At 59.8% G+C, this 12,744-nt stretch overlaps 2 protein-coding genes across 2 annotated transcripts; both read right to left on the bottom strand.

Moving 5' to 3' along the window:
* Positions 1–433: 433 nt before the first annotated feature.
* On the bottom strand, positions 434–4,013 carry LOC309416487 (guanylate-binding protein 1-like; the record flags this gene model as incomplete). The annotated part of the gene is given in 11 exon segments (XM_082016031.1): positions 434–618; positions 749–851; positions 977–1,189; positions 1,754–1,947; positions 1,950–2,033; positions 2,310–2,528; positions 2,646–2,848; positions 3,112–3,171; positions 3,173–3,216; positions 3,638–3,765; positions 3,862–4,013. Coding segments are annotated over 11 exon segments (1,461 nt in total). The 5' UTR covers positions 3,890–4,013.
* Positions 3,911–11,608, bottom strand: LOC309416488 (olfactory receptor 10H2-like; the record flags this gene model as incomplete). Its single annotated transcript, XM_082016032.1, is given in 8 exon segments — positions 3,911–4,072; positions 10,769–10,819; positions 10,823–10,966; positions 10,970–11,105; positions 11,107–11,209; positions 11,212–11,382; positions 11,385–11,539; positions 11,541–11,608. Coding segments are annotated over 8 exon segments (990 nt in total).
* Between the last annotated feature and the right edge of the window lie 1,136 nt (positions 11,609–12,744).

Consider the following 12,744-nt stretch of genomic DNA (forward strand, 5'->3'; position numbering starts at 1 on the left):
GTGCAGCAAGGACTGCCGCAGTTTAACAGAATTGTGTGTGGGGACACTACACAAGTCTCTTGCTTTGTTACTACGGGGGTTAGTAAAGAAAATCGTCATGGTCTTCAACGGCGAAGTATGACAAACGCCAAGCCTAGCGGTACCGGTATCACTACACCGATCCAGGATATGAACCTGTTCCTGGTGGTGCAATATTCCTGCTCCAGTCTACAGGTCTCCAGGCGCAGGTGGGTGGCTGTTTCCCAGAAGCCGGCCTCAAGCAACGCACGCTCTTCCTGTGAAGACAGTCGAGTTGTCAGCAAGGGCACGGTGCGTGCAGCGAGAGGGGCACAGAGCCGAGAAGCAATGGGAGGGACCCCCGTGGGACCCCTTTGCCATTCCTGCCTGCTAGTCACGCCTTGGCACCTGCACTCTGCCACCTGGTACCTTTGATTTATGTCTGACCATTCCGGTGCTCCTCCAGCTGCTTCTCACAGCGATCCTCCAGCTTCTTCCTCAGCTGAAGCACGTACTCTTTGCAGCTGCATAACTGCAACTGCAACTTCTGCTTGCCCTCAGCCTCCTTCTTCCTCTGGACCTCCCGCTCCTGCTCAGCTCGCTCGTGCTGGTCTTGCTCACCTGGTGACAGAGCAGCAGAGGTGTCGCAAGGGCAGGAGCTGAGCGAACAAGCCTTCAGGGAGTACTGTTGTCCCCCTCCACCAAGCTTGGCCCTCTACAGGCAATGGCACTTCTCCAGCCCAGAAGTTACTTTTCAGCTCCTTGTCCTTCTCTGTCAGGGGGAGGTCTGTGGTGAGGATGCTTTTGGCCGGAGTCTTTCTGCTTTGGAGGAACTCCTGCAGGGCAGCATCAGCCTGTAGGACCACAGGTAGAAGAGGAGTCGAGGGGAGAAACAGCAGCTGGGGAGAAACGGTTTCTTGGGGGAAGGGGATGGGACATGGAGCCTCTCCCCGTGAAGGGGAGCTGCTCTTGTTCCTACCTTCACCCCCTTGCCAGGCAGTTCCCGGTACTTCTCCACCAGCGCCTGCTGGTCTCCTTTGAACAGCTGGTAACCCCCTGACACACCGTAGGCACCACCACTGATTCGTCTCTCCGCGCCTTGGCAGAGGTCCCTGCGAGCAGCCTTGCACTTGTCACGGGACGCCTGCTCGTTGGCCATGCAGAACTTCACCTTGGCTGCCTCTACCTGGCGCTGTCCGGAAAGACGCAAAGGGAAGGTACCAGCCCAGGCTCATCTGCATCCACTGCCCTCATGCCAGGCAAGAACCAAGCCAGGCCGACGTGGGAATTGGGCTCTCCAGTCTGGGGGGGAATCAGCTGGGAGGTGACAGATGGGGAGGGCGTTCTGTGCCCACGGACACCTCTGGACCGAGGTGCGCGGGAGCAGAGAGCACGCCAGGGGCCATGGGCTTCACAAAACACGGGGGAAAAATGAGTCAGCAGGACAGGGGAGGCGTGGAAGGCTACAGGCCAGGCCAGAGACGCATCTGGGCTGCAGCAAGGGCCGGGGCAGGGCTGAGCTCCGTCGCCGTTGCAGCACAGCTCCTGAAGCTGGGGAGCAGAGGCAGCATGGCAGGGACAGCTGCCCGTCGGCAGCGTGTGAGAGCGGCCGTTGGGACCGCGTCTCCTTCCGGAGAGGGCACAGCCGTGTCCTCTGGCAGGAGGCAGGGACACCCCAGGACCATGCTATTTTCCCAAAAGCTAAGGGGATGATGGTGTCCCTGGGGGAATCCTGGCTGGGCTGGGGACCACCTACCAGGAGATCTGCCTGGACATAGCAGATGCCGTCCTGGAACGCCCGTGCCATGAACAGCTCCAGTGTCTCCCGCCCGCACTGCGTGTGCAGCTCCAGCAGCTCCTGAAGCGTCTCCGTCAGCAGCTTCGCCCGCTGCTCCATCAGGTCCTGGTACAACGTCACGGCCTCTTTCACTGCCGCGGCGTTCTCAGGCACGCCCGGGCGAGCGCCGCGCTCTCCAGGCATGGTACTGCCCCGCTCCGGGTGGCATCCGCGTAGGTCGCTGCCAGTCTCCCCAGCACGGACAAGGAGCACCAAGGATGAGAGATCTGCAGCCTGAACAAAACGCAGGCTCCCGTTTGGCCCCGGGTCCTGCCACATCCCCGCTGCTGCCCTGCCAGAATCTTCCTGCACCTCTTTCCCAAACTCTTTCCCGTCCCCTCCAGAGGCAGGGACAGCAGCCAGCAGAAAAGCTCTCCCTTTCCCCACCTGCATCATTTGACTCTGCATTTGAGCCTTCCCCAGCCACAGTCCGCAGAGCTGCTGGCCATCCAGCCCTCCAGACAGCAGTACTCACGGTCCCCTCTTATGATGTGGCCACCAGGGACGGTCTTAGGTGGAGACTTTTCCCAGACGTGGCTGCAGAATTTCTCCACCTGCTGCTGGAATTCAGGATCAGCCTGCACCAGGTCTTTCTTGCTGGCCGGCTGGTCAAAAACAAAGCACTTGCAACCTGGAAAGAACTGGCGGATGCATTCCCGGGGCTGGTTGTAGCACTGGGTCTCCAGGCTGCTACCTGCGGGGTAGGAGGACACGGAGCAAGTTCACCAGGCTTGGGCTGTTGTTGAATTACCCTGAAATGCTGCTGCATCTGGGGCTGGACATCTCCGGCAGCACAGCACCATTCCCTTACCTGCCTTCAACCTCAGTGCATTCTCCAAGTATTCGTCCTCAGAGATTTCCTTCCCATCCATCTCCAGCTGCAGTGTGAAATCCCGGGCAGCCCAGATGAAGGTCGGGAAGAAGAGGACAAATTTTGCTGAATCCTCCAGTTCATCCTCACTCTTCCTGGGTGCTGCTTTCAACTTGACATGCTCAGTCAGCTTCAACACATAGCTAGGGAGCTGGCTAAGGAAGCAGGGACCTCAGCTCCGAGTGCAGGGGCATCGCCATCCTCCGCCGCCACAGAGAGCAGCCTGCAACCACCGGAAGAAGGAGGGAGAAAAAACCCCAGCCCTGAGGTCCTCCACATGGGACTCCTAAGGACTCAAAACACCAGAAGGCTCTGCAGCTGTCTGAGGAACAGGGGTTTGTCAACCCCTAGCCCACCACACTGGGAGAGGAGGGCATCCCCGGTGCTGCTGCCCCACCAAGGATACTGCAGCTGGTCCACGGCTTGCTGGTCGGTGGTGCCCTTGCTGTCGTAGATCAGGCTGCTGGAGTACGGTCAGCACAAAGATCCACGCGTCGTTCTTGGTGTCGCCCTGGAACAACAACCCTTGGCTCTTAACAACCCTCTAAGCAAAGCCCCAGACCCTGGATGCCCCTAACCAACAGGCCATAGCAAGATCAGGTTTTTGAGAGACCATCCCCATGCCATCACCGTGTCTTTCTGTAGCTGGGCTGGTCCTCAACTCTTAACTCTCAGGGTCCCACAGACTTCTATCAAAGCGCTCCCTGAGCTCCTCAGTCCTGTTCCGCTGCTCTTTTCCAGAAAAGCAGAGGAATTTGGCACCTTGTCTACCCCGACCTCCTCCCCCATGGCCTCTGGCTCTTCCCAGCACAGAGGCTGCTGGCCACCACAGGTGGTGGGAACACCTGGACTCTGGTCACTCTGGCTTGGGCCGTCAAGAGCTTCCACGAAGTGCTGGGAATGCACAAAGGGAGCTTCTGCTTGTCCCGCACCTTCTCCACGTCGCCCAGCCCTTCGGTGTCCAGCAGCACCAGAGTGTGTCCAGGCTGGCAGGGGTGAGGCACACACCCCATCCAGATACCTTTGGTGCGGGACCGCACACTGGAGCCCAGGGAGAAACCTGCGGGGGAGGGGGGGACGCAAGAGTCTCAGCAACGTTAAACACGGAGTAGGAGAACCCAGGCACCTTGGCCACCCAGGGCTGGGCCCTCCCCACCTCTCCGCTGACGAGCCAGCCTGCGCATGAGGTAGGACTTGCCAGTGCGCTACAGGCTTGTGATGGCCACCACCACCACCGGCTGGGTGACCCCTGACAGTACCCGCAGGGCCTCCTGCTGGACCACCAGCCCCTTTGTCTGGCTTCTCAACGAGGCAGAAAGGCCACTGACGTGTGCATTCCACATGCCATTGCTGACGGCAAACGCAACCTGCCAAGGAGATGGTGAGACGGGCTGGTTTACAAGGTGGGGACACCCCACAGCCCAGACACGGACCGTCGTTGTCATCCTACTTCATTTTTCCAAGCACTTCATGCTTTGCACCAAATTCCTCCCACCACACCTCCTCTTTTTGGCCCTCGCAAGCGACGCTGTGGAGACAACGACGACGCTTAGAAGAGGGGTCATCCTTCCCGTTTGCCTCGCGACAGAAATAGCTCTGTTTTGGACAGCCCGGTGCGACAGCGGCAGTAGCACTCTGCATTATGTCGGGAACAGCAATTTGAAGTGTGCTGCGTGGTTATTCGTGCCAAAATGGTGTGGGACATAGCGCCGGCCCCAGGCCGGGCTCTGGGGCAAGAGGAGTGACTGGAGACTGGCATCAGCACCAGGGAGAGGAGCGGCCGCGGGGCGACGTCCCCCCCTCCCCACACTCCCGTCGCCGGGATTTGTGATGGGAACAGCGCCCATGTTCCCGGTATCGCTGAGCAGCGCTTACACGGTGCCAAGGCCTTTTCCGCTCCTCACCCCGCGCCACCCGTGAGGAGGCCGGGCGTCCCGTCCCGCCCCGCTCGTGCGGCCCGGGCTGGGTAATTTTGGTGATCCTCCACGTGGCAAATAGGAGCAGCAACAACCACCCTTTTGAGGCGATTATTTGTGCTTTGTTAACCGGAGAACGTGGCAACTGGCCAAAGGGTCCTGAACTCAACAAGGGGAAGGGGGGAGAGAGGGAGAGCCACCACCCCGGGACCCAGCGTAGTCGCAGTCGTCCTAGCGCCGGCGCGGCGGCGCGCGCGGTACCGCCCGAGGCAAACCCGTGGCTTCACCTAGTCTGTGTCAGGCCATGCCCAGTCCAACCTTCCAGAACCTTCGTTTAACGGGCATCGAGGGTCTCTGGAGGCCGAGCCGCTCCCCGTCGGGACTTAAGCGACGACTGACCTTTTGGGGCACCGGCTGCTTTTGAGGGGGGGGTGAGAAGCCGCCGGCCCGCCCGCGCAGGCCCTGCGCACCCCCCGTCCCTGGGGCGGCTGGTTTCGCGGCGCCCGCGCGCTCCCGGCGCCCGCGTCTGTCGGGAGCGTCTGGAAGTGTTCAAAACACGTGTGGATGTGGCGCTTCAGGACATGGTTTAGGAGACATGGCGGCGTTGGGTTAATGGTTGGACTTGATGATCTTGAAGGTCCTTTCCAACCTTAGTGATCCTGTGATCCCGTGAGCGGCGCGCGGGCGTGACCAGTCCCTCACCCGGGAGAGCGGCGCGGCGCGCCGGGGGCGCGCAGGAGGTCGGGAGGGGACGCAGCCGGGACAGCTGACCTCAACTGACCGAAGGGACGTTCCAGACCGCGTGACGTCACGCTCGGCGACAGAGCCTGGCCGGGCAGCGGCGAGCAATTCTTCACCTTTCTGTCGCTCGTCTGTCCTGGGGTTTGTCCCTCTCTCTCTGTTATTTTCCTTCCCATTACAATGCGTTATTTGTGTTACTTTATTTCAGTTACTAAACTGTTTTTGTCACAACCCAGGAGTTTTCTCACTTTTACTCTCCCGATTCTCTCCCCCGCCCCACTGCGGGTAAGCGCGCGAGGGGCCGCGTGGGGCTGAGCCGCCGGCTGGGGTTAACGCGCACGCAGCCCCATCCTGCTGCTGGGGGCACGGCTCCAACACGCAGCCCCCAGCCCGCTACTCTCGCCCTCCAGCCGCCGCCAAGAGTCAGACGAACTCCAGCCACGCAGCCCCGGGAACCTTGAGAACGTTCCTGGAAACGTCCGGGACGATTAGTTGTAAAATATCGTAACCAGTTAGAAACTTAGCGATAAAGAACTGTATAAAATCCGAACCGTGAGGGAACTATCCCTACCAACACCTAATTAACATCTAACCGAAGCTGGCCCTGGCCGGGGAGAGCCCCCTCCTCACAAAAGCCCCCTCCTCTCCGAGCGTGCGCGATAAAACGGACACTGGGACCTGAAGTGGAGACGAGGCTGGTGAGAGCCAGCGGGCACGAGGGTGACGGAGCCAACGTGCAAAACTACCGACAACTGTTGCTCCAAGTGTGTAAATATTCGGCGTGTGTTAACCGAGGCGAGCTGGTTCCACCTAGCGCCGACCTGCGCAACTCTGCCATAAACCGCGCTCTCGTCTCCGCGTGTGAGGTTGGTCGTTGCGCACCGGCAACGAACTCGCATTTGCAGCAACGCTATGAAGAAAATTAACTCTCTCCCAGCCAAAAGCAGCAGCGGGTGCACAAGAATCACAGAATCACAGAATCACTAAGGTTGGAAAGGACCTTCAAGATCATCAAGTCCAACCATTAATCCAGCGCCACCGTGTCCCCTAAGCCATGTCCTGAAGCGCCACATCCACACGTGTTTTGAATACTTCCAGAGATGGCGACTCCACCACCTCCCTGGGCAGCCTGTTCCAATGCCTGAGCACCCTCTCGGTGAAGGAGAGGGTGAAGAGAAGAAGTTGGGAGGGGACGCGGCCGGGACGGATGACCCCAGCTGACCGAAGGGGGATTCCGTACAGGTTTAGCCTGGCAGGTGGCTAAAGCAGCCGCGCACTCGCTGTCCCCTCCCCAGGAAAAAACAGAAGGTTGAAGCTGTGGGTTGAGATAAAGACAGCTTCATAGGACAGAGGAAAAAAAGAGACTACTACTAATGCTAATAACAACGGTAACAGAATATACAAAACAAGTGACGCGCAGCACAGTCGCCCACTGCCCGCGGAGCGATGCCCAGCGGGTCCTGCGCTGCGGCACCCCCGGCCAGCTGCCCCGGTTTACACACCGAGCGCCACGTCGTGTGGTCTGGAAGGTCACAGAATCACAGAATCACAGAATCACTAGGTTGGAAAGGACCTTTAAGATCATCAAGTCCAACCATTAATCCAGAACCACCATGTCCCCTAAACCATGTCCTGAAGCGCCACATCCAGACGTTTTTTGAACACTTCCAGGGATGGCGACTCCACCACCTCCCTGGGCAGCCTGTTCCAATGCCTGACCACCCTCTCAGTGAAGAAATTTTTCCTAATATCCAATCTAAACCTCCCCTGGCGCAACTTGAGGCCATTTCCTCTTGTCCTATCACTAGTTACTTGGGAGAAGAGACCAACACCCTCGTCGCCACAACCCCCTTTCAGGTAGTTGTAGAGAGCGATGAGGGCTCCCCTCAGCCTCCTCTTCTCCAGACTAAACACCTCCAGTTCCCTCAGCCGCTCCTCATCAGACTTGTGCTCCAGACCCCTCCCCAGCTTCGTTGCCCTTCTCTGGACACGCTCCAGCACCTCAACATCCTTCTTGTTGTGAGAGGCCCAAAACTGAACACAGGATTCAAGCTGTGGCCTCACCAGTGCCGAGTACAGGGGCACAATCCCTGCCCTGCTCCTGCTGGCCACACTATTCCTGATACAGGCCAGGACGCTGTTGGCCTTCTTGGCCACCTGGGCACACTGCCGGCTCATATTCAGCCGGCTGCCAACCAGCACCCCCAGGTCCCTTTCCGCCGGGCAGCTCTCCAGCCGCTCCTCCCCAAGCCTGTAGCGTTGCCTGGGGTTGTTGTGACTCAAGTGCAGGACCCTGCACTTGGCCTTATTAAACCTCATACAGTTGGCCTCTGCCCATCGGTCCCTTTGGCCAGCCCGGGGCAGCTGTGCCGGCCGAGCCCCCTCCCCGCTCCCCCCGCACCCCTCGCCTGCTTGCCGGCAGGCCAGCACGAGCAGCTGAACCTGAACCTGGGCTGCTCAGCACCGGCTGAAAACGCCGGTGTGTTATCAGCATTCTTTTCATCCCAAAGCCAGAACGCAGGGCTATGCCAGCCACGAGGAAGAAAATTATTCCGTCTGAAACCCGGACACGGCCCATCTAACGAGGAGCCCGGTGCCCCCGGAGATGGCTGAACCCCTGCCTGCCGATGGGAAGCGGCGAATGAATTCCTCGTTTTGCTTTGCCTGTTAAACTGTCCGTATCTCAGCCCGCGAGTTCTCTCGCTTTTTCTCTTCCCGCTCTCTCCCCGTCCCAGCCGGGGGAGCGAGCAGGCGGCTGCCTGCGGCTCGGTTCCCGGCCGGGGCTGAGCCACGACGCGACCCAGCCCCTGCCCGGTTCCGGTAACCACCGCAGCCGCGGCGGCCGGGCCGGGGCTCCTCCCGTGCTCGGACCCGGAGCTGCCCCGCTGCGACCTCCCGGACGCCCTGGGGCTGGCACGGGCGGGAGGGGGGATTAGGAGAAGGGACCCACCGTCGCCTTCGCCGCCCGCCCCCGGCTGCAGCAGCTCTGCGGCAGCCTGGGTCCTGCCCCGCTCCTCCCGTGCCGGGAAACGCGGGCGAGGCACGGGGCAAACGTGGAAGTCGGGAACCGGGAGGGAGGCGGAAAACCCCGTCCCGAGGCACGGCCCCTGCTTTGACCCCGAGCACGGCGGCTCGGGGCGGGCGACGAGAAGCTGCTTCGAAGGGAAGGAAGAGGAACGGCAGCCGCGCGACGCCCACGCGCTCGCTCCGCGGCTCCCAGCCCGCCCCGGAGCTGCACCCCCTCGGCAGGTACCCCCGTCTTCTCTGCCCACGCGTGTCACTCCCGCGCCCGGCGCGGCGCCGAACGGGCGCCCGTGGCGGCTGCGGCCGGCTCGTGGCTGAAGTGCCGGGGGTCGGCTCGGACGGGGCTCCGCGCAGCCCGGCCCGGCGAGGGGGGCCCCTGCCCACAGCCGCGGTGGGCGAGGTGGCCCACGACGGTCCTGGCCGCGTCCCGCCCGCTGCGGGGGTGGGGCGGGAAAGGCCTCCACGTCGTGCGGGCGGCGGCGGCGGCGGCGGCGGCTTTTGTGCGTCGCCAACACCCTTGCGGCGGCCGTTGAGGGGGTTCCCCCTTCCCTCTCGTGCCCTCCCCGCCCCTGCTGCCCCAGCACGAGCCCCGCGCCGCCCCGGCCCCCCCGGGGCACCGGCTCGCGCCGTCGGAGCCGCTCCCGCGCGCGGCGCCGCAGTCCCGCCGCGGCCCCTGCGGGGGTGTCCCCCCAAACGCGTCTCCCCATGGCCCCCTGGCCCTGCCACCACCCCCACCGTCCCCTCACCCTGCCCAGCCCCTGAACCCCCGTGCCCCAGCGCGCACGGCGCTGCCCGCACTCCCCTCTTGCGGACACGCGCCCTGGTCCCCTCGCACTCGTGCCGCTTGCGCCGCCATCCTCGCACCAGGACACCCCACCGGCGCACAGACTTGCCCCTCAGAGCCCCCCCAAGCAAGACCCCCCGAGTCCCTGTTCTCCCACGGACACCTCCTCTCCCCAGCACCCCCTCAGGGACGTGCCCCGGACCCCACGTCCCTCACTGAGCCCTACCCCGTCCACCCTCCCCTCTCAAAGGGATGCCATGGCCCCTTGAAAATACGTCCCATTCCCCATGGAAACCCCCATCCTCCCGGGACAACACACCCTGGGACAACACTCCTCTTGCAGAAGCACCACATCCCCCTCCCCTTACCTCCCATGTCCATCGGGAGCTGCACAAAAATTGGGCTGAAGTAAACCAAATTTCACAATTAGGATGCAATTTGCCTTGAGGGGGTGGGAAATTGGTCATTAGGTGCATGTGAGCGTTGACGTCTCAGGGAAAGGACATCTCCAGAGGCAGGGATTGCATCTCGGTCCCTGCTCCGGTGGCCTCCCCAAGGGCACAGGGATGCGTGTCCGTCACCATCAGCAATGCCCACCATTGCTCTCAGAGCCCCCGCCTGCAGCAACGCCTGTGTTAGGAAGGGAGGAGGTGTGGTCTGTGGTCCTAATATCCGCTTAAAATGAAGAATAAAGACAGCTGATGCCTGTTCAGAGCTGGAGTGACCAACCTGTGCCCTGCTGTGGATGGCGCTGCAAGCAGAAATTAACGGAAAGCCAAAAAAAAACCCCAACAAACCAACCAACCAACATGTGCTTTGGCCACAGTCATGGATGAAAGGGACAAATATTTCCGTCTGATTCACCTTTAATCTGCTAGGAAGCCCAGAACAGTACTGGGACACTCATGACCAGCCCAGGAGAGGCCTCCAAGTCTCTGCTTCTCAAGGGTTTCTCCAGGTGGTCACCAGCTGCACATAGATTTTTGTATAAACTGCAAATACGTGAAGTGTTCAATCAAACAAAATACTTTCATTGCAAACAACCTTTTTTAAGCCACTTTTAATCGCCTTAGACAAGTGGGACTTCCAAAACTGCAGAGCAGCAAGTTGTGTTTGTCCCCAAGTGGCTTTGAGTTTGCAATTTGTCAGAAGAGGAACAAAACCAAAAGAGAATCGATCCAAGACCCTCTCGATCAGCCCCAAAGTCATCAGTGGAAGAGGCAACGCCATGACCAGCAGACCAGCCAATGTCCCTACGGCCGGGACAACAATCTTTTGCACCAGATCTCAGACGGATTCACCTGCTGCTCCTCGAGGAGTTGCCCATGTCTCCACTCGGAGGGCGCTGGAGCTGCTGTCACTCTTGAGTTTGCAGCACTAGAAGTTAAACCAAAACACTCCAGCCAAGCGAGGTCTGCCACCCCCCGGGCGTGTAAAAGGCACGAGAGCCACAGGAGTGACTTATTTTCCTAGAAAGTGTTTGGCTGTCGTCTGGAAGGCAGCGCGGAACCACCAAAAGAAAACAAGAAAAAAAAAGAGCGATAACCACTCTTGTAGCTGAAACTACAGGATCCTGGCCAAAAATTTGCACTCCCGACAATGAAGATTTTCCTCAGGGATTTCCAAAGGACATTTTTAAAGTTTTTGCTTCACAGCCTAAAAACGATGGGGCCGAGGAAGGAGATGAGAGGGCTCGCTCCCGCAGCATGGGCAGATTTGCATTGCAGGTAGATAACGGAGGCGCAGCCGTAACGCGCCACCACTACGGCGACGTGGGAGGCGCAGGTGGAGAAGGTTTAGGGCTTCCCCTCCACTGAAGGCACCTGCAGGATGCGGCCAAGGACGAAGGCGGAGGAGGGAAGGGGGAGAGCAACGCAACCCGACAAGGCAGTCATGCAAAGGACATTGACTACGGTGGCAACCACCTCGCGGCCAGCAGAAGACAGCAGAAGTCACCAGCAGCCCCAGGAGACCCCCACCCAGGCAGGAGGCAACCACCAGCTGGATACGGACACGGGAGGTCATGAGGGTGTTGTAACGTGGCAGATGGCCACATACCAGCCATATCCCATCAGCGTCGAGAGGAAAGAGTGCGTGAAGCCACACGCGAAGGAGAAATGCATTTGTGCAGCACAACCCAAGAAAGAAACGGCTCGAGTTTCCAGCACTAACCCCGACAGCATCTTCGGGGTGACGGAGAAGGTGTAACAGAGAAGGACAGGGCACCTGGGAAGACGCACATGGGCGTGTGCAGCCCTCGGTCCACCCGGATAACAACCATTATCACCATGATTCCAGCCAGGGTCACCACGTGCACGAGGAGAAATAGCACAAACAACGCAACCTGGAGCTCAGGAAAGTGGGAAAACCATCAAAATGAACCCTTCCGGCTGGCTTGGTTGTCCCTTCACATCTGTGCTTTGAGAAGAGCACAACATTTTAAGAACTCAGCCTCCCCCGGAGGAAACAGCAGCTACATCAGACCTACATTCCTTCTTTCCATCTACCTCCCGCAAGAAATAAGGTGTAAATAAATGTGCACATCTGAGACCTACCACACCTCTTCTTTGCCCAGTGATATCTCAGCTACCTTCAGAGTTTCTGTCCTGGCACAGCTGAGAAGTCAGTGACGTCACTAACGCGTTGGTTTATACTAAACTCAGTCCTGGCCAAGGACTTTTGACAGCCAAGCCAAGAACAGCCGAGAATCACAGAATCACAGAATCACCGGGGTTGGAAAAGACCCTTAAGATCATCGAGTCCAACCGTAGACCTAACACGGCCAAGTCCACCATTACACCATGTCCCTAAGCGCCACATCTACGCGTCTTTTAAATACCTCCATGGTCGTCTTTAGCCAAACCCCCGGTGTCTCTCTCATGGTTGGCACCAGCGCTTTGTAGGTCACAGAATTACTCCAGTACATCCGTGACGACCAACCGAGAGCAGGAGGGGCTGCTTTGCGCCAGAAGACGAGCGCGGTGAGCTGCAGCCCAGCGCGAGGCCCGACTTTGCGGCTGGAACGAAGCAGCAAGCAGAAGAGCAGGAAGGGGTGGGACAATGCCGGGGAACAGCAGCGTGGCCAGCAAGTCCCACCAGGCTCTAGGGGAGTCGACCGAGCTACATCTTGAGGGGTTGTCTCACCCGCCACCACCATTTCTCTCCATCTAGAGGGGACCGGGCGTTTCTCACAGGAACTTGGCCGATGGCGTCAGTCACTTGACTTCAGAGGAGGCGGCTCACGCTGCTCCACGGGTCCTTGTGCTCCGGGAGGTCCAGCTTGAGGGATGTCTCTAGGCATTGGGGATGTTGGAAATTAGAGGAGACGCAGTTTGATGGTCTCAGAACCGTAGGAATTCCTTAATACCTTCAAAACAGGTTTTTCCTGCCGCCGCTGTCAACCCCCAGGCTTTGGAGGAGAAGCTGCTCCAACCTTCAGCAGCACTCCACGGCGACGACAAGGCGATGAGCTCTTCCAGGAAGGACAGACGGACACCCCAGGCAACACCCGGATCAGCCCCGCGATGGTCCCGCCCGCCTTTTCCCTCGGTGTCCGGCCACCAACGCGGCTCGT

The sequence above is a fragment of the Phaethon aethereus genome (assembly GCF_964289735.1).
Source record: "Phaethon aethereus genome assembly, contig: HAP1_SCAFFOLD_116, whole genome shotgun sequence".
In the NCBI taxonomy this organism is placed as follows: domain Eukaryota; kingdom Metazoa; phylum Chordata; class Aves; order Phaethontiformes; family Phaethontidae; genus Phaethon; species Phaethon aethereus.